The 26,265-nt window shown below is 50.4% G+C and overlaps 1 protein-coding gene across 5 annotated transcripts in view; it reads right to left on the bottom strand.

Moving 5' to 3' along the window:
- Positions 1-25,855, bottom strand: part of MYLK3 (myosin light chain kinase 3) — a 46,727-nt gene extending 20,872 nt beyond the window's left edge. Inside the window, exons 1-6 of one of the 5 annotated variants that reach the window (XM_045891169.3) lie at positions 25,609-25,855; positions 8,667-8,757; positions 7,339-7,744; positions 2,915-3,366; positions 735-840; positions 106-199 (exon numbers count right to left, since the gene is read on the bottom strand). In XM_045891169.3, coding sequence (XP_045747125.1) covers positions 106-199; positions 735-840; positions 2,915-3,366; positions 7,339-7,744; positions 8,667-8,757; positions 25,609-25,626 — 1,167 coding nt within the window. In that variant the 5' untranslated portion in view covers positions 25,627-25,855. Of the gene's footprint in view, positions 1-105; positions 200-734; positions 841-2,914; positions 3,367-7,338; positions 7,745-8,666; positions 8,758-11,338; positions 11,472-14,741; positions 15,282-25,608 lie in introns of those variants that run through there. The other 4 variants (XM_064581973.1, XM_064581972.1, XM_045891168.3 and 1 more) reach the window with 4 other exon arrangements.
- Positions 25,856-26,265: the final 410 nt, after the last annotated feature.

The raw sequence follows: 26,265 nt of genomic DNA, 5'->3' as shown, positions 1-26,265 counted from the left end.
TGGCAGGGTTCCTGATCAGCATGCAGGGGCCTGGGGGCCAAGAAGGAAGTATAGGAGCCTTGAACGTGGCCCAAGGTACTGGCTGGCCCAGGGCAGATGCCTCACCCGGTCCTTGGCACTCTTCACTTTGATGATCTTGGCTGCCAGCGAGAGGCCCGTGGACTTCTCCGTGCACCTGTGGACCTGGCCAAACCGGCCTCTGCAGAGACATGATGGTACGGCAGGCTGAGAGCCCAAGAGGCTCATCCCATACATGGTGGGCCATCCTGCACCCTGGGCTTTCTGGGCCTGCACTTCGTTCATAAACACCACGGGGGTTACCCTGCACCCTGCAGGTACTGCAGTCATCACCCCCACACCACATGGCTGCTCCTGAAACCTGGAGAAGACCTTCTTCACCCTATCACAAGTGGTCTGTGCTGCACCCCAAGGGACCACCTCCCTCACTCCACACCACCTGGCCTGCCTACCACCTCCAGTGTATGGTTCCCATGCCCATACTGTGTGGGCCTCCTGCACCCTATACTTCGTCCCACACCTTGTGGGCTCTCCTGCACTCACCCACTCTCTGTGGACTATCCAGTCACTAGCATGCTGTGACCTTGACCTCAGGGCCTTGGCTCCTGATCAACCCCCTCCTGAGAAGCATCCAGCAGCACGCCAGCTTGGGTCTCCAGCTGTCTCTGGCCCACCCCTCCTGCTCTTGCCCCTCATCAAGGCAGAAGCCCACCTACCCTCCCAAGACGTCATGCTGGCACACTGTGTAACCTGCTGAGGTCGAGGTCTCCTTGACACTCACCACCCGGTGTTCGAAGGGGGCTGGTGGGGCTGGGCTGTCATCTGTTTGGGAGACAACAGTCTGTGAGCCTCCTAAGCGCAGCCCGCACTCTCAGCCACCCGCTTGGGTCAAGTGACAAGACCCTCGCCCTTCCCAGGGATCACCTCATTGGGGTCACCCGTATGGCAGAGGAGTGAGCTGAATTTCAGAGAGGTGTGGTGACTGGCCCAACGGCACACAGTGAGTCAGTGACGGGTGGGATTCAAACCCAAGTCTCCTATCACCTACAGTGTACGCTTTGCAAGATGGAGAAGTTCTACCCAGTCTGTTCACTGAAGTTGAGAGGGGACCCGGGGTGGAAACGGAAGGCACCCTTGAACAGGGTAATCAAGCAGAATTTAATGATGGACTATGTTTGAAGATACAGGCAGGGGGGCAGATACCAGCCAGGGCGGTGGGACAGGGAGGCGGCTGGAAAACAAACACCCTCCCCCCTCCACTTCCACCCTCTGATCTCCTCACAGAGCAAACAGCCCGCGAGGAGCCCACTGCGGGTCGGCTTCTGGGGGAGCGCCGGCAGTGGACAGTGGGCCTGGAGGGGAAACAGAGCACACCAGCACTTGGAAAGGTAAAGATGGCCTAAGTTTTCGGGAAAAATCTTGCCCTTCAGCAGTTGTGTGAACCTAGAAATGTTGCATGAAATAAAGGAATAAAACAGAACACCAAACACGATGACTTAAGCTGGTTTGCGTATTAAGGGCTGGGAGACTCCGTGGCAGGAAGTCAGAGGCTGGGTTGGGTTTTTCTGGGCTTGTCACGGTTCACTCAGAGTTCCACCACCAACTCATGCCTCTGAAACCATATACCCGGTGCCGCGAAAACACGGCCATTTCCTCTTAGTTCATCTTAATAAGAGCAGCTTTTTGCTCCCCCAAGTAGACGTTTGCCTTGAGAGAATATTGCTCATTCCTTTTTGTATCTGCAAAGGCAAGCCCTGAGCCCCGGACCACAGAGCTAACGAGTGTGGTTCCTGCTGCTGCTGTTCTTCTGGGACCCGGAAAGGTCTGAGTGTGTGTCACCGAGATTCCAAATCTAGCATCTGGCTTGACGCTTCCTCTGCTGTGTGCTTCTCCGGGTGGCTGTTTAGCGACCAGGCGTGCACGCGCCGTTCCCAAGCCGGGCAGCCAGGGCCAGATCCTGGCTGCGTCCGCACTGTCTCCGGGGCCCTGAGCATGGCCCTTGACCTCTCCTGTGTTTCCATTCATCCCCACTCCACAAGCCCGTGAGGGTAAACGCCGGCACGGAGGCACCCGGCTCGGCACACAGACAGTCCACAGTCCACATGGCCTTTTTCACCACCGCGAGCCTCAGAAAGGCCTCCGGAGTCTCCGCCTGGTTTCAGCAGCGTTTCAGGAATGAAAGGAGGCCTTTGGCCACATGGGGACCAAGTTGTACAGGTGGAGGGGAAGCAGCTGAGATGTCACTAAGACAGGGCAACTGTAGAGCCCAGAAGTGGCAAGGGGCCCCGGAGTGACTGCAGAACACACAGCCCTTCCTCAGGGACTTCCCGGAATTACAGGGCAGGAAATCCACAAAGGTGGCCTTCCTGCCACCACATGGGATGAGGGCTCAGACCAAGGAGGGTGTGACCCTAAGGGCTGGCGGAGTTGAGGGCGCTTGGGTCACAAGAACACAAGGATGCCCCCCACCACCACTGGGGCAGAGAGCAGGTCAGCAGCCCCCCACACCCTTCTGTACCCCGGGATGGGATCTCACTCACTGGGTGCGGCAGCCAATATTAACACCACTTAATAGATGTTCTTTTTAGCAGAAGCCTTCTCTGGCTGGATCCAGAATGACACCCATGGTGGAGAGCCCAGGCAGGCTGGTGGCTTGAGAAACCCACCCAGCTGGGCCGCATGGGCTCCTTCCTCCCCTACTGCCACAGTCACCCCCAAACTCAGCCTGCTGCAGCTGCAGGCCTTGCTCTCCAGCCCCAGCAGGCACTGGCAGGCCGTTCCAAGTCGCGGACTCCCCCCAGACCCACATTCTCTCTCCCTGAAGCTGCAGGAAAGCCCCCTGGGAGAAGGCCCCCAACCCCGCTCACCCTGGGGCACCAGCAATGGGTTCACTTACCCAGAACCACGCTGCCAGGCTCCTCTCCAGGGGGCGTCCTCCTTCCTGCTCCATCTCTGCCCGCGCCCCCGGCTGTGAGGTTCTCCCCGGGCTCAGCGTTTCCTGCACCCTCGCCTTTGTCCTGCCGCCAGCCTGGGCCTCCAGCATCAGCTCCTTTGTCCCTCCTGGCCCCGCTTGGTCCCGTGGCCGACTCGGCCCCAGGCCCTTGCTTCTCCTCTGCCTTTGCTTCCTCATGGCTGCTCCGTTTCCGCAGTGGGGAAACCTTGCCGGCTCCTTTCGGGATCTGTTTTTCTGACTTGGTTGTAGGGGTCTGGGGCACGGGCCCAGGTGGGTCCTGCTCACCTGGATGGGCAGCTGCCGGAGCCTCCACAGGGGGTGTGGGTCTGAGGCCGCCCCCTCGTGTCACAAGCAGCTCCCCGGGGGTGTCCGTCTCCTGCACATGGATGGAGATCCTGGGGCAGAGAGAAAACACGGCCTTAAAAGCAAGGACTCGCGAGTCACCACAGACCTGGGTTCAAATGCCTGCTGCCACCATTCAAGGATCACGGCCTATTGGCCTCCGTTTCTCATCCTTGCAGTTATTATAATAGTAAGGTAGATTGTGTTTAGAACCAGCAGACCCCAACCCCTGACTACCTCTGCCCACACAGGACACCAGGGAGAGGCTGGGTTCAGTGAGATGGTACCATCCACTCTGAGGACTCCAGTGGATGAGCGGCCAAGGAAGGCTGAAGTACCTGAGATGGACACTGGCAGGCACCTGATGCCCCCAAAGGCCTTAGAAACCTGCTTCTGCCCCAGGAGGCAGGAGACCTGGGCTCTCCTCTCTAGGCCTCAGTCTCCCTTTCAGTTAAATGAAGAAAGGGTGAGCCAAGTCAAATATCCCACTGGAAACCCCAAGTCAGACATATTTTATTGAAATCAGACAACTGCGGGGCGCCTGGGTGGCTCAGTCGGTTAAACATCCAACTCTTGCTTTTAGCTCAGGTCATGATCTCAGGGTTGTGGGATCAAGGCCCATGTGAGGCTCCCTTGCTCAGTGGGGAGTCTGTTTGAAATACTCTCCCTCTGCCCCTGCCCGCACTCTCTCTCCCTCCCAGATAAATAAAAAAAATATTTAAAAAAAAATCAGGCAACTGCTCATAGAGACTGGACTCCTCGTTCCCCTTGGACACGTAGGTCTGGCTGTGCCGGGCATGTCTGCATAGCTGAGAAGCAGCTCCCCCTCCTGACAGACCCTGCTGCACCCTGGCAATGCCACTGGGCCCACTTCGTGTCCATCTCCATTACCCGACCTTGCGACATCAGGTTTGGGACCCCAGCTAGAGGTCAGGAAGGCCCTCTGAGCCCTGACGACGTTCAGAGGGAAGGATCTGACCCTGGGAGCCATGACCCCCAAGGGTTCGACCCTCCCTCTCAGAGTTGCCCTGCTCTGACTACTCTTCACAACCCCACTGCTGGGGGTCTATGTGTGTAGGGGTGGGGTGAGGAGGTGAGTGTCTGGCTGGCATGGACTGAGTCTCAGGAGGGAGCCCAGCAGCCTCCTCTCTGGTCTTAGCTCTGGACGACATTGCTGGACAACTTTGGACAAGGCTGGGATCAGCTCCCTCTTCTGTCAAACAGAGACATTGATACCTCACAGAAGTGCTGAGAGTCCACGGAGCAGAGAAAGCCCCAGGGGTCCCAAAATGAGGCTCAAGAGGATGCAGCTACTGTGGAAAACAGGATGGTGGTTCCTCAAAAATTTAAAAATAGGACTACCTTATGACCCAGCAATTTCACTTCTTTTTTTTTTTTTTAAGATTTTATTTATTTATTTGACAGAGAGAGACACAGCGAGAGGGGGAACACAAGCAGGGGGAGTGGGAGAGGGAGAAGCAGGCCTCCCACGGAGCAGGGAGCCCGACGCGGGGCTCCGTCCCAGGACCCTGGGATCATGACCTGAGCTGAAGGCGGATGCTTAACAACTGAGCCACCCAGGCGCCCAGCAATTTCACTTCTTAAAACGTATCCAAAAGAATTTAAAACAGAGTGTCAAAGAGATATTTGTACACCTGTGTTCATAGCAGCATTATTCACAACAACCAAATGTGGAAGCACCCCAAGTGTCCATCGAGGATGAATGGATAAGCAAAATGTATAATATCCATACAAAGGAATATTGTTTGATCTTAAAGAGGAAGGAAATCCTGTTACATGCTGCTACCTGGGTGAACCTCGAGGACGTTATGCTAAGTGAAATAAGCCAGTCACAAAAAAACTGATTCCACATGTATAATTCCACTTATATTCAGTACCTACAGTAGTCAAATTCAGAGACAGAAAGTGCAATGGTGGTGGCCATGATCTGGGGGGTGGGCAAAATGGAAGTTGTTTGATGGTTACAGAGTTTCAGATTTGCAAGATGGAAATGTTCTGGAGATCTGTGTCACAACAACCTGAATATACTTAACACTCCGGCATTGTACGCTTACAAATGGTTCAGTTGGTAAATGTTATGTGTTTTTTCACCATAATGAAAAAAAGTGAGGCTTTTCCCCAGCAGTTGAAGGCCCAGCCCCCTCCCCGAGCTGCAGCGGGTCTCGAAAGCTGTGCCCGTTCCTGGATGCACCTGACTCAGTACAAGGCTGTCCACAGCCAGCCTCGGGCAGGAGGCAGCCGAAGACCCCCCAGCCCTGTGCCCCTCGGGAGGAGTGAGTGTGGGTTGGTGATGACAGGGGAGGGTGCGAAGGGTGGCATCCGAGCCTGGCCCGGGCCTTGTCTCCACTGAGGGCCACGGGAACTGCAGGAAGCCCGTTGCTGGAAGAGCATCCAGGTGGTCAGGTGGCCAGCTGATAAAGCCAAGAGTCACTGCTGTCCCACTTGGTGTTCACAGCGAGCAGGGCATGGGATGACCCCAACGCACTGCCACGCATTCGCATGGCGCTGAGTGCCCAAGGCTTTCCCTCCGGCTGCCCCAGGCTGATCAATTACAGCCCTGTGTTCCTCCAGCTCCAGCTGGGGCCTCAGCATCCTCTGTACAGGCAGCCACTGCCCGTCAGAGCCGGTGCTTGAGTGTAAACTTGTTTTCTCAAAATATACTCAGGTGCTAGCTGGGGAAGGGCAGGGAGTGATCTCTCCACTTCCTGAGCCCCAAGGCAGGTCTAGTGTGCCTGAAATTCAGCTCAGGGCTGAAACGGACATAGAGACCTTTCCCCTCATGCAGAATCTTTTGGGGGCCCCTAGCAAGTTCATGGAAAGTCCACCCTGTCCCTAGATTCCATATTTACAGTGCTGGCCAGGATCCAGGGAAGTGTGCCAGGAATCCCTCCTTTTAGCTGGTTAAGATCTCCCACAGGCTCTCATTTCCTTCCAGAACAAAGGCAGACCAATGATCTGGGCTTTCTGCTGGTCACCATAGCACACAGACACCAACTCCCCTCCCTGCACCAGGCCTAGGGAAGGGAGGGGGCTCTGTTACAGAAAAGGACAACCTGGGGCAGGTGTAGGAGGGCACCAGACCCCCTTAAGACAGGGAAGCACAACACACTTCAGTGGGCCTCCCTGGGGGCCGGGATGCACTGTTCCACAGGGCTGGAAACAGAGGGCTAGGGAGAGCGTGGCAGCCAGCAGCTTCTGGCTCTTCATTATCCTGCACTGTGTCTGCTGAGGGCCGAGGGCTGGTCCTGAGGCGGTGTTCTGAGGACACAACCCCACCTTCAGGACCCCAAGTATAATCATCCTGAAGGCCCCGCTGGATTGACTCAGCCCATGCCAACCTCCCCCTGAATCTCCATCCTTCTCTCTCCAACTTAGTATTTGGGACCTAATTAAATGCTGACCTGAGGAGGCAGGATGGTACAGTGGTTAGGAGTAGATTCTGGAGCCCAACAACCTGGATTCAGATTTCAACTTTGTGAATCCCTGGCTGTGTGGCCCTGGGCACTCTCAGCCTGTTTCCTCATCTCCACATTCTCGCCTCCCGGGGATGTTGTGAGAACACAGCGGGATGGTGTCTGTGGAAGGCGTGGCCGATGCCAGCACCTAGGATTGTGCTGTGAGCCCCGGCTTATAACTATGACAGCTGTTCTAAGAGTCCCGCTCCACAGTGGAATCACCCACGGAGCTTGCAAAAAGAAAGAGAGAAAGAGAGAGTGAGGGAAGGAGGGAAGGAAGGCAGGGAGGGAGAGAGGGAGGGAAGAAGGATACCTGAGCCTCACTCTAGACTGAATAAATCAGACTCTCCCGGCATTGGTATTTTAAAAATTCCTTTCAGTTAATTCTAATGGACACCAGTTGAGAAACAGTGCTCTAAATTCCCAAGAGCAGTGCCTACGCCTTCCCTGTCTTCCCCTCATGAAGCTCGCCAGGACTGCGCAGACAACTCCCCCTGAGGGGCTACTGTTTATTCCTTCCCTCGCCCGGCATGGAGGAGCTCCCCTTACCTTGGAGGTGTTTCTCCACCACTGTGAGCTGCCTTGGCTTGGACTGGCAGTCCTGGAGTCAGCCTCATGCCTGCCCCTGAGGGCTGCGGGTCAGGCCTGCTGAATGATGATCCTTGTTCTGTACCGGGTAAAGCCTCCTGGCTGGTGGGGGCCTCACGGACCCCGGTGGATGCTGCAGACAATTCCTGGCCAGTCCCAGGCTTCTCAACGAATGCTCCAGGAGCTTTGGCTTCTGCCTCCGTGGGCAGCGGCAGGAGGCCAGGGGGCACTTGGGCTGGGCCAGGAATTCCTTCTTCCTGCCCTGGCGGGGCCTCTGCCTGGGTGGGGAGGCCAGATCCTATCTCTGAAGCATTGACGGGGCTCAGCCTCTCCACCGTCCCCTCTGGGAGGCTCGCCTGCTGGCTCTCTACGGGAAAACAGGAAGCATAAAAATGCATTCCTACATGGAGGACTCTATCCTAAAGATATTGCAAAGGATCTGCAAAGGCCATTCAGCGCAGCATGTTTATAATAGGCAGACTGGAAACAACCCAAGTGACCAACAGTAGGAGGCTGCTTGACTAAACCATGGCCCGTCACCCAGGAGCACTGCACAGCCATAAAAAATAGAGAGATGCGAATATCTCCAGATGTGGCTATGGAGTGATCTCAGGATATACTGAGTGAAAAATGAAATAAGAGCCAGGTGGAGAAAAGTGTGTCTGGTGTGCTTCTGTTTGTCTAGGAAAGGAAGGTGTGTGTGTGTGTGCGTGTGTGTGTAAGGGTATGTGCATGTGCATGTGTAAGGGTGTTGTGCGGGTGTGTGCGGGTGTGAGGGTGTGCGCGTGTGTAAGGGTGTGTGCACGTGTGTGTGCACACGTGCACGCACATGCAGGTGCATGTGTATAACCACTTAGAACATCGCTTAAAGACACAGAAAGATAAGACAAAAAATTTTGTAAATGGTTCCATATGCAAGGGAGGAACAAGGATAGAAGCTAGACTTAATATCCCTTGTTTTGTCAATTTGACTTCAGAACCATGTCAATATTACACGAAGTTGTAAAAGAAAATGAAACTTGAATAAAAGCAATCCATAAAGATGTAAAGCAAAGTGAAATAGACCTGAGATTCAAGTTGGTGGCATAGCTTACACAGAAAGGAGCTAGTCCAAGTGACTTTGGAACAGCAATACATAGTGGGATATATGGAAAGGATTAAAAAAAAATGAAAAAAAAAGAAGCTTCAACAGTTTTTTAGCGATCACATTGTTGGTGGGGGCACTGGTATTTTTCTTCTGAAGCTGTTATGTGTGCAATGTGGGATACAGCAAATGGGGTCCCACTCACCTTCCCAAGGCCCCCTGAGCTCGGCTTGCACAGCTCTGGTGCTCAGTGCATGCTTTGGTTTTGCTCCTTTCTCTTCCACTCTATCTTTGTTCTGAAAGAACAATCATCATCATCATCATCACATCATCATCAACATCATTGTTCAGGCCACAAACATTTGTTGAGCACCTATCCTGTGCTTAACGTAGAAGTATTTAGGTTATTTCACCTGGTCTCACAGTAACACTAGAGGGTAGATATTGCTACTGTCATTTTAGAGATAAAGATACTTATCCAAAGTCACCAAGTTCTTTCTAATGTGTCATCATATTGCCAGTAAGGGGCAGACCTGACAGAGGCTTCTAAATAGACTGTACTTCAAAGTATTTAAACCAGGGATGGAAAATAAATTTAAAGTGTCAATTCAGATCAGTCTGTCATGGCTATTAGAGTGTTGGCTTGGCTTGGATTCTAAAGTCCAATTAACCCATGCCTGTTTGCGGGGCAAGGGGCAGGGAGGAGGGCTGGAATTAACAGTGCCTGCCAGGGAACCGGGTGCATCCTACCGTCAGCCCTTAACAGAACAGTAGCACGGCCGGAAGCACAGCTTCTCCCTGACTCTGGAGCCAGGACCTGCTGGGTTTAAACCCCAACTTCACCCCTAACTTCTCTGTATCTCCCTTTCCTCATCTGTGAAGTGGGGAGAATCATATTATCTGCCTCGGAGAGTTAATAAGAGGATTGGGGGAGTCGATCTGTGGACGCCCTGACAAGTGTGCCCAGCGCACGGTACGTGCTCAGGAGCTCCGGGGATTTTATCCTGCCTGAGACAGGGAGCTCTCTGCCATCAGTGACTCAACTGATTGATGCGTGGGTCAACTGTGTGAGGCCTGGAGGAGCTCGAAGCAGCTCTTCCTTTAACTCTGAGTGGTCTGTACCAGGCCAGTGTTCTGCCTCCTGAAATGGTAGAACATTCAGTATTTCCAAGTGTAAATATTTCTACACGGCCTGACTCCTTGCTGGGTCCCCCTGGTGCTTCTGGAGGTTTTAAGCCTTTGACCGGTACAGCCTCTCAGACTCCTCCTGGTCTTTATCATAGCAGCAGGTCTGGTCAAGGCACTCACCTCTGAAGGCCCTTTCCCTTGCCTGGGCCACAGAGGCCCCAGCTGGGAGCCAAAATGAGCTTGAGACACATTTTGTTTGGCCTGCGCAGCATTTAAAATTTTTAAATTTGTTACCAACACTTTAAATCTACGAGACTTTTACATTAAAATTCTAAGTTCCCTTTTGGGGCTTAGGATTGTTCTACATTCTGATTGTGGTGGTGTTGATTTGGGTGTATACATTTGTTGAGCGGTGTACTTAAAATGTACATACTGTGTGTGTGTACCATTTATTGTATATAAATTATACCTTCATAAAACTGATTAGAAACAATTCTAAGCTCCCAGATGCTCCTGAAAAAATCTGAAGATCTGGCAACTTTAGGCCCACATGGCAAAAATTGGCTGGAGCAGTCCCCGCTAACGGGGCACCACAGTCCTCCCAACTTTAGAATGCCTCCCTGGCACTGAGCAGGAGGGTTGGTCCCACTGTTTTTCCTATGCTGTACCCACTTCTCTGCACCCTACTGCCTGCTCATCCTTTTGGGATTCCAGCACACCATGCTTTGTCCTCTTGCAGCTAACAACCCATGGGAGCCCTGCTGGCATGTGCGGGGCACGTAATAAATAAAGCCCAGAAGCTGTCATCATGATTAACACAGCACCATCAATGTGACCTGGATCCCCTTACTCAGCAGAGGCCTCTCCCTTGACCTCTTTCTGCAGACTCCGTCCTGCCACCCCCGTAGCTGGGGGAGCTGGAAGCTTTATCACGGGATGCCTCCTGTGTTATCCCGGTAGAGAGAGACTCGAACACACTGTCCTTTGGCAGACCTTGTGGGCCCAGAGTGTCCTCTGCTCTTGGTGTAGGTAGGCACACACACACACACACACATACGGGCAAACACACACACGCAGCTGCGTCGTGTCTTCAGGGCTCAGCCTTATGATCCCTGCGCTGTCCAGTGCATTCAGAGGAAGGAGAAGAGACCCTCGACACCATTCTGGAGGACGGGTGTCTTCTGATTGCCTCTGATTTGGGCCCAACCCTGGCTGAGCCTGACCCTGTCCTTCATGAGAGAGCACCTAGCTTTTAGTAAAAATCTAATTCATTGTTACAACCAAAACAAAGTCCCACTGGGCACTTCAGAAAACCCAAGGAGGACCTTCACAAAGTCCTGGCACAATTTCTTTTCTTTTTTTTTTTTTTTTGGACTTCTAAAAATTGCTAATTCCAGTAGAGTTAATATACAGTGTTATATTAGTTTCAGGTGTACAATATAGTGATTCAAGGGGCGCCTGGGTGGCTCAGTCAGTTAAACATCTGCCTTCGACTTAGGTCATGATCCCAGGGTCCTGGGACCAAGTTCTGCATCAGGGAGTCTGCTTCTCCCTCTAGCTCTGCCCCCTCCCCTCATGCTCCCTCTCTCATTCTGTCTCTCTCTCAAATAAATAAATAAAATCTTTTAAAAAAATAAAAATAACAAAACAAAACAATATAGTGATTCAACACTTCCACACATCACCCGGTGCTCATCACAAGTGCAATCCTTCATCCCCATCACCTATTTCCCCCATCCTCCTACCTACCTGCCCTCTGGTAACATCAGTTTGTTCTCTAGAGTTAAGAGTCTGTTTCTTGGTTTGTCTTGCTCTCTTTTTTCCCTTTGCTCGTTTGTTTCTTAAATTCCACAGTCCTGGCACAATTTTCAAATTTAGGAGCCAGTGCTAGGATTTAATTCAATTCCACAAATCATTACTATACCCTCTTAGGAAACTTGAAGGGGTCTCTAGAAAGTCTCTGTTTTCAGCACCAACAATGTGTTAAATAGCCGGGGCTATTATATCCATTCTCTGACACCTCCTGTGAGGCCCGCCCTGGCCACAGTCCACAGCGGGAAGCAGAGGCCTCGTGTCACAGACCAACAAGGAGCTGACAGTCTGACTGGGGGGCTAGACCCAAACCTGTAGATGGTTACCAACAAGTATATTAAACACAAAGACCAGAAGAGAGATCAGTCACACGCCAAGTTGAACAGAACAGACAAGAAATATTCCAAGAACTCAGAAAAGAGAATGTTCTATGATTTCCCCCATGCAGAAATTCTTAAATATCTGCAAAATGTTTGGTAGCTATTTTCTCTAGTATATGAAGAGCTCTTACGAATCAATAAGTACAAAAAACTGAAATGGAAAAGGACATGAGCAGACAGTTCACAGAAAAATACAAATGCTTTAAATCTGTGAAAGACGCTGAAACTTCTAGTAAAAGAAATATAAATTAAAAACTAAATTGAGGTATATCATTCTATCTACTTCTGGTTATGTTTGATATTTTCCATAATGAAGAGTTTTAAATTTCTTATGAATTAAAAGAAAAAGAATTAGCACTAGGAAGCATATAATCAGTTGTCTTATTTGAATCTTGATTCAGATAAACTGTAAGAAAAAAAAGCATAAGATGATTAGGAAAATTCGAACACTGGCTTTGGCAATATTAAATTACTGTTTACTTTTTAGTCATGATAATGGTATCGTAGTTACATTTTTTAAAAGAGCCCTTATCGGGGCGCCTGGGTGGCTCAGTTGGTTAAGCATCTGCCTTCGGCTCAGGTCATGATCCCAGGGTCCTGGGATCGAGCCCCGCATCGGGCTCCCTGCTCGGTGGGAAGCCTGCTTCTCCCTCTCCCACTCCCCCTGCTTGTGTTCTCTCTCTCGCTGTCTCTCTCTCTCTGTCAATTAAATAAATAAATAAAATTTAAAAAAAAAAAGAGCCCTTACCTTCTAGATATAAACACTAATGTTTGTGGAGGAAATGACCTAATGTCTCAGATTGGCCTCAAAATAATCTAGAGAGAGGAAAGTCCATGGGGAATAGATGCAACAACATTGGCCTCCCATTATGGGTTCATAGGGTTTGTGATACTAATCTCTATTTTTATAAATGTTTGAAATTTTTCATATAAAAAAATTTGTATTTTGCAAAAATTTTCAAGTGTTAAAAAAAAAACCACACTCATAATAAGATCTCAGTTTTCAATCACCTCACAGGCACAGAATAAAAATGTTGGATAACATGCTTTGTTAGCAAAAGGGGAGGAAACAAGCATTCCCATATACCGACAGGAGACTAAATGGGAATAATTCCTTTGAAGGTCACAATTTGGCTTTATGTACATAACTTTACCCTTTGGCTTCACCTTGCCACTTCTAGGAGAGTATCGTAGAGATAAGCTCACACTTCTATGGATACTCACTGCACCATTATTTGTAACAGCTAAAAATGAGAAATAATATAAACAAACAATGATGTGGGACTGGTTAACAAATTAAGACACATCCCCCAACTGGAGCACTCTGCAACTTTAAGAACGAGGAAGCTTTCTATGTATACATATAAAACAATGCCCAAAATATATTAAGTAAAAAAAAAAAAAAAATCAAGGCCAGAATAAATGTGAGTGATATTTGAGTTAAGACCAAGAGGTGGTGCTTATAGATAAACCAACTACATCTGGGAGGTTTCGCAGGAAACAGGCACCTACGTCTGCATGGGGAGGAGGGTGGTCCTGGGGGCTGGGGGCTGGAGTAGGAGGCACATGATGCTCTTTATACCACACGAGGCAGACGCTTAACTGCTTAGCCGATCAAGCCCCCCAGGGCCCCCCATGAATGTTTTCGACCATGCGCATATATTAGAGTAATTTTCTTCTTTAAAGCTGAGGTTGATGGGGTGCCTGGGTGGCTCAGTCGGTTAAGTGTATGACTCTTGATTTTGGCCCAGGTCATGATTTCAGGGTTGTGAGTTCAAGCCCCGTGTGGGCTCTGTGCTGAGTGTGGAGCCTGCTTAAGATTCTCTCTCTCCCTCTCCCTCTGCCCTTCCCCCACCTCACTCTCTCCCCCCTCCAAAAAGTAAATAAATAAATAAAAATAAAGCTGAGGTTGCTTATCAGTGAAAGAGCAGAAGGTCACGCCTCCCCCAAAGGCCAGACTCATAGGAGAGGTGCAGAAAGCAAGGAGCTAGGGGGGAGGGGCATACTTTGAAAGAGGCTGCAGGGCAGGGCGGCAGGGAAGGGGTCAGCAGGGTGAGCTCTGGCCTGGCCAGGGATGAGGAAGGAAGGCCCACTCCTGCAGCTTTGCTCTGGAAAGCCTCAGTAGCTGACACAGAGTCAGGCAGAGCCTCCTGTAGACCCAGCTTATCTCTTGCCAGGAGCTGGTGGATAACTACAGTGATCTGAAATGGTGGCTCCAGGCCGTCTGAGGGTGGCTAAGTGGCTGACTCTTAGCTGTTCCCAAACAGTGTTGCCTCTGCACACCTCACACACACACACACACACACACACACACACACAGCCAGCCCGGCCAAACTTCCATTAGCCAGTGGGTTTGATTATGTAATCCTTGGGAACAGCCGCTCCCAGAAATGCCACACTCCTCCCCCAGGCTCCGGCTCCTTCATGGCCTGTGTCCCCCAGGGGTCACTGTCAACACTCATCTTCCAACAAGCAGCTGCACACTCCGCCCACTCTGGGACCCACCGCAAGGTTGGGGACAGGAAGGGGAGGGTTCTAAAAGGGGGTTCTGTTGGGGTAAACTGGCTCCCACCTGTTTCCTACTCTAGGTGTGACAGAACAGAAAGGAGCAAAAAGTCACTAGAATGTCCAATAAGCTTCACTGTCCTCCTCTCCCTAATGGCCCACTTACCCCACTTCTAGGTGTTCTGAAGCTTCCCAAAGCCCCACAGGCCTCACCGAGGCACTGCCTCTTCCTTTCCCTGAGAAGAGCAGCCGGGCAGTGACCTGTCTAGAAGTCCACCTATAACCTTTAAAGTTGTCTCTCCTTTTCCCCCATCAACAGGTCATGAAGGTGGCACAGGAAGGGAACAACAGCTCCTAGTGCTCCTAAGCCTACTCGTCTGGCTAGTGTCCCCACCAGGACCACTGGATCTCCCTTTCAGCCAGAAGGGTACTGGGGTAAGGAAGCAGGAACCAACCTCCAAAGGGCCATCAGCCAGGCTTCCTTTCCTCCAGGGGACACTCCCTTGCATGATGAAATCCACCACCTTCGAGTTCTGGAACACAGTCCCCACCAAAGCTATGGCCTTGTCCACAGCCACTACCATCCTGAACAGGGCTTCAAGCTTGGCGCCATGCTGGGCAGCGTCCTGCCGCACAGCCCTCACCAGCTCCAGGACCTCCGGCCACCCAGCCTGTGAGTGAGCTGGAGAAGCGTGGTCAGCCCCACCTGGGCCCAGAATCTGATAGGCTTCCAGCCGGTGTAGACCTTGCTCCAGGTGGCCCATACCTTGGTACACACACTGCAGTTTCTCCGAGACATCTTCTTGGAAATGCAAGAGTTTGTCAACCTTCTCGTTTAGCACATTAAGCTTTTTGTCCATGGTGGTTAAGCAGGCCTTGCCTGACACCGGCAGCCCCTGGGTCTCCAAACCCTCCTTGGAGGCTCCAGACATCCTGATGCAGGCTTGACAAGAGCGAGGAATCAGAAAAGCCACAGACTCCTGGTTTTCACTTGGGCAGTGGTACCTGGAAGTTCATTGTTCTTGATAGCTAACAGCCTCACCCCGCAGCACCAACCCACACAGATCGTCTGGGTGGTTTAGGGAGCCCAGGGGACCAGGCTGTCTCTGAGCCTTTGCCTTTGCTTATCTCCCGCTCTGCCATGGCCATGAGTGACAAGCTGGGTTTGGCAAGGCCCTTCTCTTTCAGGCCCTTTTGACATCATGGCAGCATTTAACATTCCTCTCTGAGAGGGTGCTGATGGGCAAATATTTTAAGAATCTGCCCAAGGCAGGCAGGGCTTTGGATAGTTGAAACAAAAGGGTAAAAGAAAGGGGTCCTTTAGGTAATGAACCAGAACACTGGACTTCACAAGGGGCCTCAGGGATCCCAGGGCAGAATAAGACCTTTAGCGGCCCGAGCTCATGGTATCCCACCTGCTGCAAACACACTGAATTCACAAAGAAAAGCAAGACCAAAAGTAAATGTAACGCCAATCTGATTTTTGCCACAATAAAAATGTTGATGCTTCTGCAAATTAAAAACAAATTTTTGGTGCCCCCACTTTGCAGGTGCCCCAAATAAGTGTTTAGGCTGCCTCTGGGGTATGTCTGCAGGTCCCTCCCCACAACAGGCCCTCAGTCACTAGCCGCTTGTACCTAAAAATAGAAGTGAGGGCAAATGGCTTAGGCTACTCGCCAGGTGCCATCCCTCAGGTCATGTTCCTCACAGAGCCCTCCGGGGCACATCTGCCAGTGGTCTCCTGCTGCCCCCCGTCCCCCCACGCTGCTCCTCCAGCACTGACCACGCACGCAGGCATCGGGCACCCCAACTCTGTACACTAGAACAGACATAGCAGCAGCCTCGAGGGCAAGGGGGCCTGTGTTTCCTGTAGCTTCCAAACGTTTTAGCCTCAAAACTCTTGGTTCAAATGGAGCTGTTACAGAAGCATCGATAAATAAAAGCAGACAAAGGGGATGCTCAGGCTGACACTGAGGTGGGTGCCAGGAGGCGCCACAGAGTCCCTAGGCTGCTGGGCAGCAAATGACTGACACCAAGATCTTCCAGGCCCTCCTAGGGAGAAAGCTAAGGGAGAGGGAATTTGCCCAAGGTCGCCCCAGCACAAGGCCTCCTGAGGCTACCGCAGCTTAGTCAATGCTGGCCCCAGGACGGCGGGGGGAGGGTGGGGGGGGGGTTGGTGCAGGGGGTGTCTTTGGTGTCCTGCTAAGCTTCCTCCTTCTGAATAAAAGCAATCATGAGAATAAACTTTGACCTGGAAATCTGACATCTAAAACACCTTTAGATCATTTTGCTATTTTAAGCTACAGGTGACTCGCAAGCACAGTGTGCTTGCTATGCAAGTGCAACTTGAGCACAAACCCCTCGCCACCTGTCCCTCTACCGGGAGAGCTGCCCTAAGCAGTCCATGCAGAAATCCAGACCCATTTCTGGGGCCCAGTCCTGCGTGTCAGGGGCAGAATGGCCTGGAGCATGCTCAAAAGAACACTGGTCTCTTATAGCACTGTGATTTAAAACAAATACACAAACTCTCCTTGGAAAAAGAAATTTGGGGAACACTGTGCTCCAGGTCCTCTTGGGGATTCATGATGCCCCTCCGTAGGACCTCATCTGCCACGGAAAGAAACCAGCACCTGACCAGGGAATCACTCCTTCCCCCACACTTAGCACCTCTCACTGCTCTGTGGGACCAGGGGTCCCTGATCACACTTGGGAAGCAGCTGCGTAGAGAAAGCTCTGGGTCTAACACCAGCTCAGTGTCTGTCCTATAGCAGGTATGGATAATCGAAAGAGACAGACCCAACTCCGGGAAGGAGTTTCCACCAGTGCCAACGGCAGGCAGCTGCTGTGGGGACCTTCCGAGCAGCCTACACCAGTCGAGCCTGGGCTTAATCAAGCCTGGACACACATCTTGAAAATATAGCTGAGCCCTAAGAAAATAAAATGTCCCAGACACATCTATATCGAAAGCTAATTATTTAAATTACAAAAGGATTTGTCCCAGGTCTCCCTTAAGCAACAAGTGATTGCAAAGCACCCGGTGTAGTAGAAATGTGGATACGGCAACCTCCACTGTTCTAGAACCACCTCGAGGTTCCCTGAGCCCAAACAGTCCTTGGGCTTGCCTCAGTCCCCGGGTGCACCAACATGCCTGGCAAGTGATGGGTATTCAACACAACCGTATGGAAAGAATGAACTACGGGGACCCCGGATGAGCAGGAGGCTGGGCTGAGTTTCGGGAGACCTGTGGGAAGGAGGAGACAGCAGCTAGGGTTTCCCAGAACAAAAACGTACAGGGCGGGACACCTTGACAATTCCCAGAAGCAAGCTCTGGGACCTTCTAGGGAAAAGCTCAGAATATGCTGACAGGTGAAATCTTTGAGGCTTCTTTGATGAAAGGGAGCAGCCAGGAGGACCAGCTTTGAATTGCTTTCATTTCTCTGCCTATAGAAGAAATGAGTCCTGTGAGGGCTGAAGCATGGCTTCTCTCCAACTCTCCCTGATGTACAGGGCACAGCAAGAACCATGGGCAATTCTTTTTGGGCAATGGCGCCCACCCAGAGGAGAGGAGAGGCATTCCATCCCTCGAGTCAACTGAACACAGACCAGAGAAGAGGCAGTCATGCTGGATGGGTACAGAGTAGCAAATCCAATGACACTTCATCTTTCCTGGGTGAGGACAGGACAGCTGATGCACTCCCAGAAAACACAGACTGACCTCTGTTTGCCATAGGCTGGGATCAGCATGCACTGAACCCAAGACTCTTCCTTAGCCTTTCTGGTGACAGCCAGTTTTCCCTGTACAACCCCAGAGGCGCTGTGGATCTTGAGGCCCCAGGTGGAATAAGAGGGGAGCAGATATGCAAGACTAAGGAGTCCATTCCAAAGAAGTCACTCTCCTCCTTCTCCACCTCTGCACAGAATGAGCACAGCTAGGAGAGGTCCTACCCTCCCTGGAGAGCTGAGGTCTGTTTCTGGAGAAACTCAATGGTCCATAATCCAACAGTTCTATGTACTGGCATTGGCGATCCCTGGGAGATCCTCATCTGATTGGCCTCAACAAGCCAGCCAGTCAACAAGCCTCAACCACTCACCTAGGTTTTGTGTCTTACTCTGAAATATGCACAGATAGAAAAGGATCACCAGGTATTCAAACAAAGCCCCCAAGATGAAAAGGGGAGCCCCCCAAAATAGAAACATAACTGTGGAGGAAAGAGAGAAAACAAAAAACAGAAGAAAGTTTCAAAAAGGCTTTCATTAGTTCATTAGTTGCCACCGAAAAGTGCAAAAGGCTATTCCATCCATTTAAAAAGAAGAAGCGGTTATGGGAAAAGAACAGGCATAGAATAAAAGAGAGGTCTTGGAAATTAAAAATATGAGTGTTAAAATTCTAAAATCCAATATGGAGATGAGAAAATAAAGTTAAGATAATATCCCAGAAAGTAGAATTAAAAGATGAAGATGCCTACATAGGGAGAGAAAAGAGAATAGACAAGGGATCCACCCCCCACATCTAGTTAACTGGAGTTTCAGGAGGAGAAATGAAAGAGGGAAGGAATTTATCAAAGAAATAGTACAGTCATTATGCAATTTTAGAACACAGGGATAAAGAGAAGATTACAAAAGCTCCCCAAAACGTGGAAGAAAAAAAAAAATCACGTACCAAGGAACTAGAATCAGGATGACATCAGACTTCTAAAAACAACTGGCTGCTGAAACACAGGCAGGATGTAGAATTCTAGGTTAGAGATTTGAAGACATCGCACCTTTGTCAAAGGACAGAAGGAAGCATTTTAAGACTTATGGAGATGTAAAAAATGTAAGCACTCTTTGAAAGGACATTAAAGTACATGACTGATTTTTCAGTGAATGGTATTTGCATACTGTTGTTCACACTATGATGCCGTAATGGGGTCAACGCTTTACGGAGTTAAAACAGTGATGTTGTAAGGATGTGGGGGGGGGAGCGGGGAGAGTAACAAAGCTGAATCGTTTCTCTTCGCAGGAAGCACACAGATCATGTACAGAACTGATGAGGAGGAAAGTGCAGGCAAATACCAGTAGAAAGAGCTGAAAGACTCCCCTGTGTTTGCCGCTGGGAAGCAGGTGGGGAAGCAGGTTTTGCAGAAGTCCAGGTACCACATGCGAGGGGATGTGTATATGTACGACAAGTGTTGCAGCATGCCACGGTGAGGGTCTTGTTGTAACAGCATCAGCTACGACCATTTTCTGAGAGATGGAGGCCACGTATCTTGAGGAAAGGACACTTCTCTTCTTCACGCGGAAGGGCAGTAGGGGCAGAGGCCTGCATGGAACTTAACCTCTCCGAATGCATGTTTCCCCATCTCGAAAGGGGACGCATGAAGTGCAGGAACCACAGGACTGTTTGAGTCCTCATGTAAGTGAAACGCTAAGCAGGGGCCTGGCACGTGGTAAGTCATGGAAACAGGAGACTCTCGAAATCACCACCCCGCACCCATCCCCCGTTCCAGATGGTCAGCCAACAGGACAGCAGCGTGTCCAGCCACCTCATTGTGGGGTGGGGGCAGGAGGGAAAGGAGGCATCTCCCCAGCCCTAAATCGGCCCCCCCAGGTACCCGGCCCACCCAGGCCACCTCCCTTGCAGGCACCATCAGCTGATGGCAAAAAGTGCAAACCTGTCCTCCGTTAAGCCGAGCTGACTCAGAAAAGGAAATCAGAGATGACACAGAACCCCAGAAAGCCTCACTGGGTTCAAAGCAGACAACTTGGGGGTCAGAGGCACAGGCCTTGTCTGCCCGCTACACCCTACCTTAGCTGGGGAGGCCCACGCTGACCATCCCTGGGCTGTTAGCCATCAACCAAAGCTTCCTGCTGACTGCATTTCTTGGTCCAAGAGGACCTGCGTCTGGGGGATAATTGTCACCAAGGCTCCCTTAGTTCCATGACCCTAACAATTGTCCCTGAGGGCTCCCGCTTCAAAGCAGACCCGCCTGGAGCCGCCCTTACCGCAAATATCTGGATGTAACCTGACGCCCGCTGCTGGCCTCTGGCGCTGGGACTGTGAAGTAGCGGAGTGGGGCACAGAGTCCCCATCCTGCGGCTGGGACCACGGTGCCAACTCAGTGTTTACTCTGCCTGGAGATGCCCAACTGCCCGGAGTGCTGGGAATGAGGTGGGCTGGCTGGCCAGGATGATTTCTCGAGAACTCAGGCAGCAGCGATAAGCCTGGCATTTCCGCTTATCTCTGACCCTGCCCCAGGCCCCAGAGGCATCCAGAGGCTTCACTCAGTTATCTGGTTTGCGAGGCAGTATCTGCTTCACAGGGGCCTACTTCCTGCATCACTTAGTGAAGTGTCCAGTTGTGAAACAAACACCGTGTGGTCCAAGGAGGGAGGAAAGAAGGGAGGGGGCCTAGGCCAGAACTGACCTGCTTTCAAAACCCAGAATTGTGGTGCAAGGGCCCAGGAGATGAGCTGGGAATCGCTGCCTTCAGGCAGCCCTCTAAGATAGAGGAAAGCCCGGATCAGCCAGAATGGGCCCTGCTTTTCTTCACTGGGGTCGCTTGCATCCTGGCTGGGAACCTAGTTGGTTATGGAGGGTCCAGCCTTTGCCTCTGCAGGTGGAACTATTCAGGAAGAAACAAAGACACACTGTGCCCCCAAGACTGGAGCATGCTGCAGTGAGGGAGAAGACACGACCTACAGCTCCCGCTGGATGAGGTGCAGCTCCAACTCAGCTCTCGCCCGCAGGGAGGCTCTCTGTCCAGATCTTCCCAGAGCGCCCCATGGGAGGCTGAACCCTCCACACACCCTGGCACACACACACACGCACACACAGATGGCTTACACATACCCATCACTTCGGGACGCCCACTCACCTGCCCTCACTCACAGGAATCAGAGAAAGGGCATGCACGCTTTTACTACAAGCTTCCTCTTCTGAGCGTGACCACAGGCACACCCTGTGCTGAGCATGTTTAGCTGCAGTATCTTATTTCACTACATCCCTAGAGGGTAGATTACTATTTATCATCCCCATTTTATAGAGGGGGATTAATCTAGAACTTAAGTGGTTCACCCAAGGCCACACAGAAAGCAATGGAGCCAGAATTCCAACCCCGTGGTTATAACTCACACAATCCTGTCACTTTCAGAGACAGGAGGGATCTCAGAGACCACAAGGGTCAACTCCCTCATTTTGTAGACAGAGAATTTGAAGCCCAGAGAGGGGAAGGGACTTTCTGAAGGTCACATAGTAAGTCAGTGGCAAAGACAGGACCAGATAGCAAAAACTGTCGCCCTAGGGCGCCTGGGTGGCTCAGTTGGTTAAGCGACTGCCTTCGGCTCAGGTCGTGATCCTGGAGTCCCAGGATCGAGTCCCGCGTCGGGCTCCCTGCTCAGCAGGGAGTCTGCTTCTCCCTCTGACCCTCCTCCCTCTCATGCTCTCGGTCTCTCATTTTCTCTGTCTCAAATAAATAAATAAAAATCTTTAAAAAAAACTGTCGCCCTAGGAGTGGCCATGGAACTCCTTTCCTGCCCTATGGGTTTATGAGGGGTGTGTGTGTGTGTGCACGTGCATGTGTGTGTGTCGTCAGATCAGCCTCTGCCCCACAGGCCCGACTCCGACAGTTGTCTCAGGAAATGAGGCAGGGACGAAGGGGCTCGGGCCCCCAGATGCAACACTGGTTGCTTATTCTTTCACAGAAAAAGGTCTATAACTTGTCTCACCTGGCTATCTAGAAAGATACTAAAACAACAGCCACAGTCCTGCCAAGATGAATCCAGGAACTGTGCTTGGGAGTAAAACCAAAGTCAAATTGGCCTCTCTGAAGAAGCAGAGGGAAATGACAGCTATGTGGACCCTGGGCAACTTGAGGGGTCCCCTGCAAGCTCTCAGGTGGCCGGTGGGTTTGCCCCCAGGGTGTTACCGTCTTCTGTGGTCAGCATTCCTATCCTGGCTTGAAGCCCTTTTACTGGGTCAATTCCTTTCCCCCATGCCTAGTCAAATTTGTTCCCTGCCTAAACAAGGTACCAGCCTGAAAACACTAGAGAAGAACAAAGAAGCACCCTCAGGAGCCAAATCCAGACCAGCACCCGTTCATTTGTTCATTCATTCATTCAGCACTTACTGAGCAACACTTATTAGGAAATAATAAAACCACTAATATTTATTGAGCACATCTTTGTGTCAGGCACTGTGCTGCAACTTCATATAAATTACCTTTTGCCCCTCAACACTTATAAGAGGAAGGGACTATTACCCCACTTCTCAGACAAGTAAACTGAGGTGTGAGCCACTTTCTAAAGTCAGCATAAGACCCTGTATATAAATGCTGGCAGCCAGCCTCTGAGTCAGCTTACAACTGAAAGGAGTCTAACTAGAACATCTTCTGTCTAGAACCCGACTCTGTCTCTGGGGGGCTGCATTTGCAAACTACCAATTCAGAAACACAATTATATGTGCAAGTTGGAATCAGGCCAACCAGTTCCATACCAACACATTGCATTACTGGTCCTTCTACCAGCTCACACAGTAAGATGTCACCACCTGCAAAATACTTTGACTTGTGCTCATATTTACACTCATTTGAGGCGGATGGATTATGGTCCCATTTTCCCCATGCAGAGACTGAGGCTTTCACAGTGAGAGTCTGTGCCAAACTGGACCTTGGACTTGGCTCTATAGCTCTAGGTCTATGGGCCTATGTCCATGTAGGACATATAGACATATATAGACATATATAGACATAGCTAGAGCTATGTCTATAGCTCTAGCTCATAGGGCCTATGTCCACAGCAGTGAGCAGAGTTTCTGGGCCCCCTCCCTACCACCACACACACACACGCACCCACATCACTTTGGGACCCTGATTCACCTGGCCGGACTGACAGGAATCAGAAAAGGGGCTGCAGGCCTTTGATAATAGCTCACTTTTCTGAGCCTACCAAAGGCAGACGCTGTGCTAAGCGATTAGCTGCAATATCTTATTTAAACCCCTTGATTGTGCCAACTCTTGTGAGCTCAGAACTCTGCTTGTGCTGTAGGAACTCACCAAGTCTGGGTGGGAGCAAAGTTAACACCTTGGAACAACAGAGAAAGTGAGATAGTCACTAACTCTTAGATTCAAAGAATGTGGGTGTAATGGGGCAAAATTGGAAGATAGATCACTGTTTCCAGCCCTCCCGTATCTGATAAAAAGAATTCCTTCTTCATCTGCTCAAATTCTACCCCCTCAGTCTAGCCCTACCCTCTGAGGAAAGCCTGGTTTCGGGATTTTTGGTGTCAAATCTGAAGGATGAGTGGTAAGATGCGACCTGAGGTCTGGAAGAGAGGATTTGGCTGAGCTGGGGAGCAAAGCACCAAGAGCAGAAAAAGAAAGAAGGGGAGAGATAGATACCGAGCAGCGTCTGGCATTGCAGAGTGGGGACCTGGGGCAGTCCCAAGACGCAACAGAATGGGAGTGAAAAGAAAGGAGGGTTTGGGAAACTGGCTGCGGCAGGACAGAAATGCTCATCAGAGATCATAAGTAGGAAAAGCATAGTGGCAAGGCTCCCATGGCCCTAGGTCTCTGCAGAAACTCAGTCGCATGGTGTTAACTAATTCAGGTGTAAGAGGGAGGCAAAGAAATTGGAAAAAAAATTGGCAAAGAGGGAAGATTTCTTGGAGGAAATGGGACTTGAGTTGAGCCTTGGTGAACGGGTGAGATCTGGGGAGGCCAAAGAAAGGACAGTTCTTGAAGAACTCAGAGTGAACAGAGCTCCAGATGGAGCCTGGCAGGTGGGAGTGACAGTGCATAGGCTAGCCTCAGGTCAGGAGGTGTTGACGGAGGCCCAAATGATTCGACAGGCAGGACCCCAAAGAGAGTGGACCCAGAAAATCAGGCAGAGACATTTAGACCCAAAGCAGCAAGATATAGGGACAACAATCCTATGGAATGTTTTTAGGTAGGAAATAACATGATTAAATTAGTGTTTAAGACCCAGGCGGTGGGGGACCGACTCAGAGAGGACACAAAGCCACTTTGGGGATTTTGGAGATGTTTTATATACTGAGCGGTAGTCACATGGGTGTATGCATATATGCATACAGGTCTGCTGTATTCAATAGGCTATAAGGTTTGTGTTTCACACTGTATGTAAGTTATGCCTTAATCAAGTTCTGCTAACATGAAAAAAGAGGGGGGGAACTAATGCACCTGACAGCAGGGTGCAAATGGATTGGAAGGGCACAGGATCATCATCCACACAGAAGCTAAAATCAGCAAGTGTTTACTGGTTCTGGGGTGTTTACTGTTGCCAAAACACGGGAACGCTAAGGAAGTGGAGTGACATCTGAGAGAACAAGTCTTTGAAAGCAAGGACTGACTGAAGTTCTAAGGTCCTCATTCCCCACCACAGCCTCTAGCCTGCAATAGAAGCAGGACCCCTCCCCACTGCAGAGACTCGAAGGATTTACGAAGATCCAATATGTGAAGACCTCACCCCAAAAGCAGGTTGTAGAACAGCAGGTACATACATTAGAATCCCATGTTTGTTTGAAATATACATATATGCCGGCATGGTTAATTCTGCATGAGAAAATTGTAGATTATCTTTATTTCCATATTGCTTTTATATATTATTCTAAATTTTTAAATATGTATTTTTGGTGCTCTTAAACAAGTTTGTTTTTCTATAATAGTCACCATTTACGTGGACCCACAGGAATTACTAGAGAGACAATATGCACCAGAGAGAGGTTTAATTAACCAGGAACAGAGTAATAGACTCCCTCGGGTCCTTAGCCGACAGAAAACAACATTTAATAACCTAATAGGGAGGTCTGACATCAATTGCTTAGCCTTAAATGCACAGAACACAGGAGGTCTAACAGACTCAGGACTCCTCAGAAATAGCAAACCCCAGGCGGGAAGAGCAACAAGTCCTCTTTGCACTTTATTTTAGAAACAGATTTTTGGCCCATTGCAACTTGGAAACAAATGTTCCAGACTCCACGTGCAACTCATAAACTACATGGTAAAAGTAATTTGGGATTTTTTTTACAGAAAAGTTGGCAAACATTTGGGAACAATCCCCAACTACAGCATTCTCAAAGGATTGAAGGACCTGTAATCACTAATCACAGCAATAAGTTTGGACACGGTTCTGAAGTCTGAATTACACATGCAGCTCCCCAAACGTGCACAAAACCAAAGACAAATCCATGCACCTAAAATTGTTAGCTTTTATTGTCGCTTCTTGGTTTTGATCAGACTCTAATTAAAAGTGTTTTCTGGAGGGTCCCATGCCCCTAATGCACCTGTTAAAAGCACAAACACACAGTAAGTTTATCATCTGCACTTACATACCACCTTCCATCCATGGATCCCAAGTGGTCTGTCAGAAATATTGTTTTCCTAAGTCCCCAGTGAGATGTGTAAATATTGTTGCCTCCATCTCATACTCAGATAAACTTCAATATGTGGGCAGTTAAGTGGCTTGTCAACGGTTATAACCCAAGACAAAATCCTTGCAAGCTGCCCTCTGGTCTCCCTTCCTCCCTTCCTCTGCTGACCGTGCCTTTGAGCTTTCTGGTTGGCCCTGGCTTAAATCATGCACGCAGACCACTGTTTCCCTGGTGATGGAGGTGGAGTTCTATTTCCTGCCCTGAATTTGGCACCAGCCCCGGCTGCAACGCATTTAGCCACAAGTGCATCAGCCGTGCGTGAGTGGGGACAGCTTGGCTCCTTGGAAACCTAAGTGGCGTGTGTCAACTGGCTCCAGCCCACCAAGAGCCACTCCAGGCCATGCTGCTAACTCCTTCATCATTAGCCCGGAGCAACCCACAGTGCTGGCAATGACGTCTCTCTCTTGGAGCGGGGTGAACAAATGGAGACAGCTCAAAGGCAAACGCTCCGCCCCTCTCCAGCGCAGCCCTCAGGGAGAAATAATCCATAGCTGTCTAGGACCCAGGCCCTTAGACCAGTACGGCCCGCCCTCTGCTCAATTCTATGGGCAGCAC

This window comes from Mirounga angustirostris, unplaced genomic scaffold (assembly GCF_029215605.1).
Source record: "Mirounga angustirostris isolate CCGP_5_RB_7025 unplaced genomic scaffold, mMirAng1.0.hap1 SCAF_16, whole genome shotgun sequence".
In the NCBI taxonomy this organism is placed as follows: Eukaryota; Metazoa; Chordata; class Mammalia; order Carnivora; family Phocidae; genus Mirounga; species Mirounga angustirostris.
Note: the sequence above shows the minus strand (reverse complement) of the source record. Positions and strands in the feature narration are given on the sequence as shown.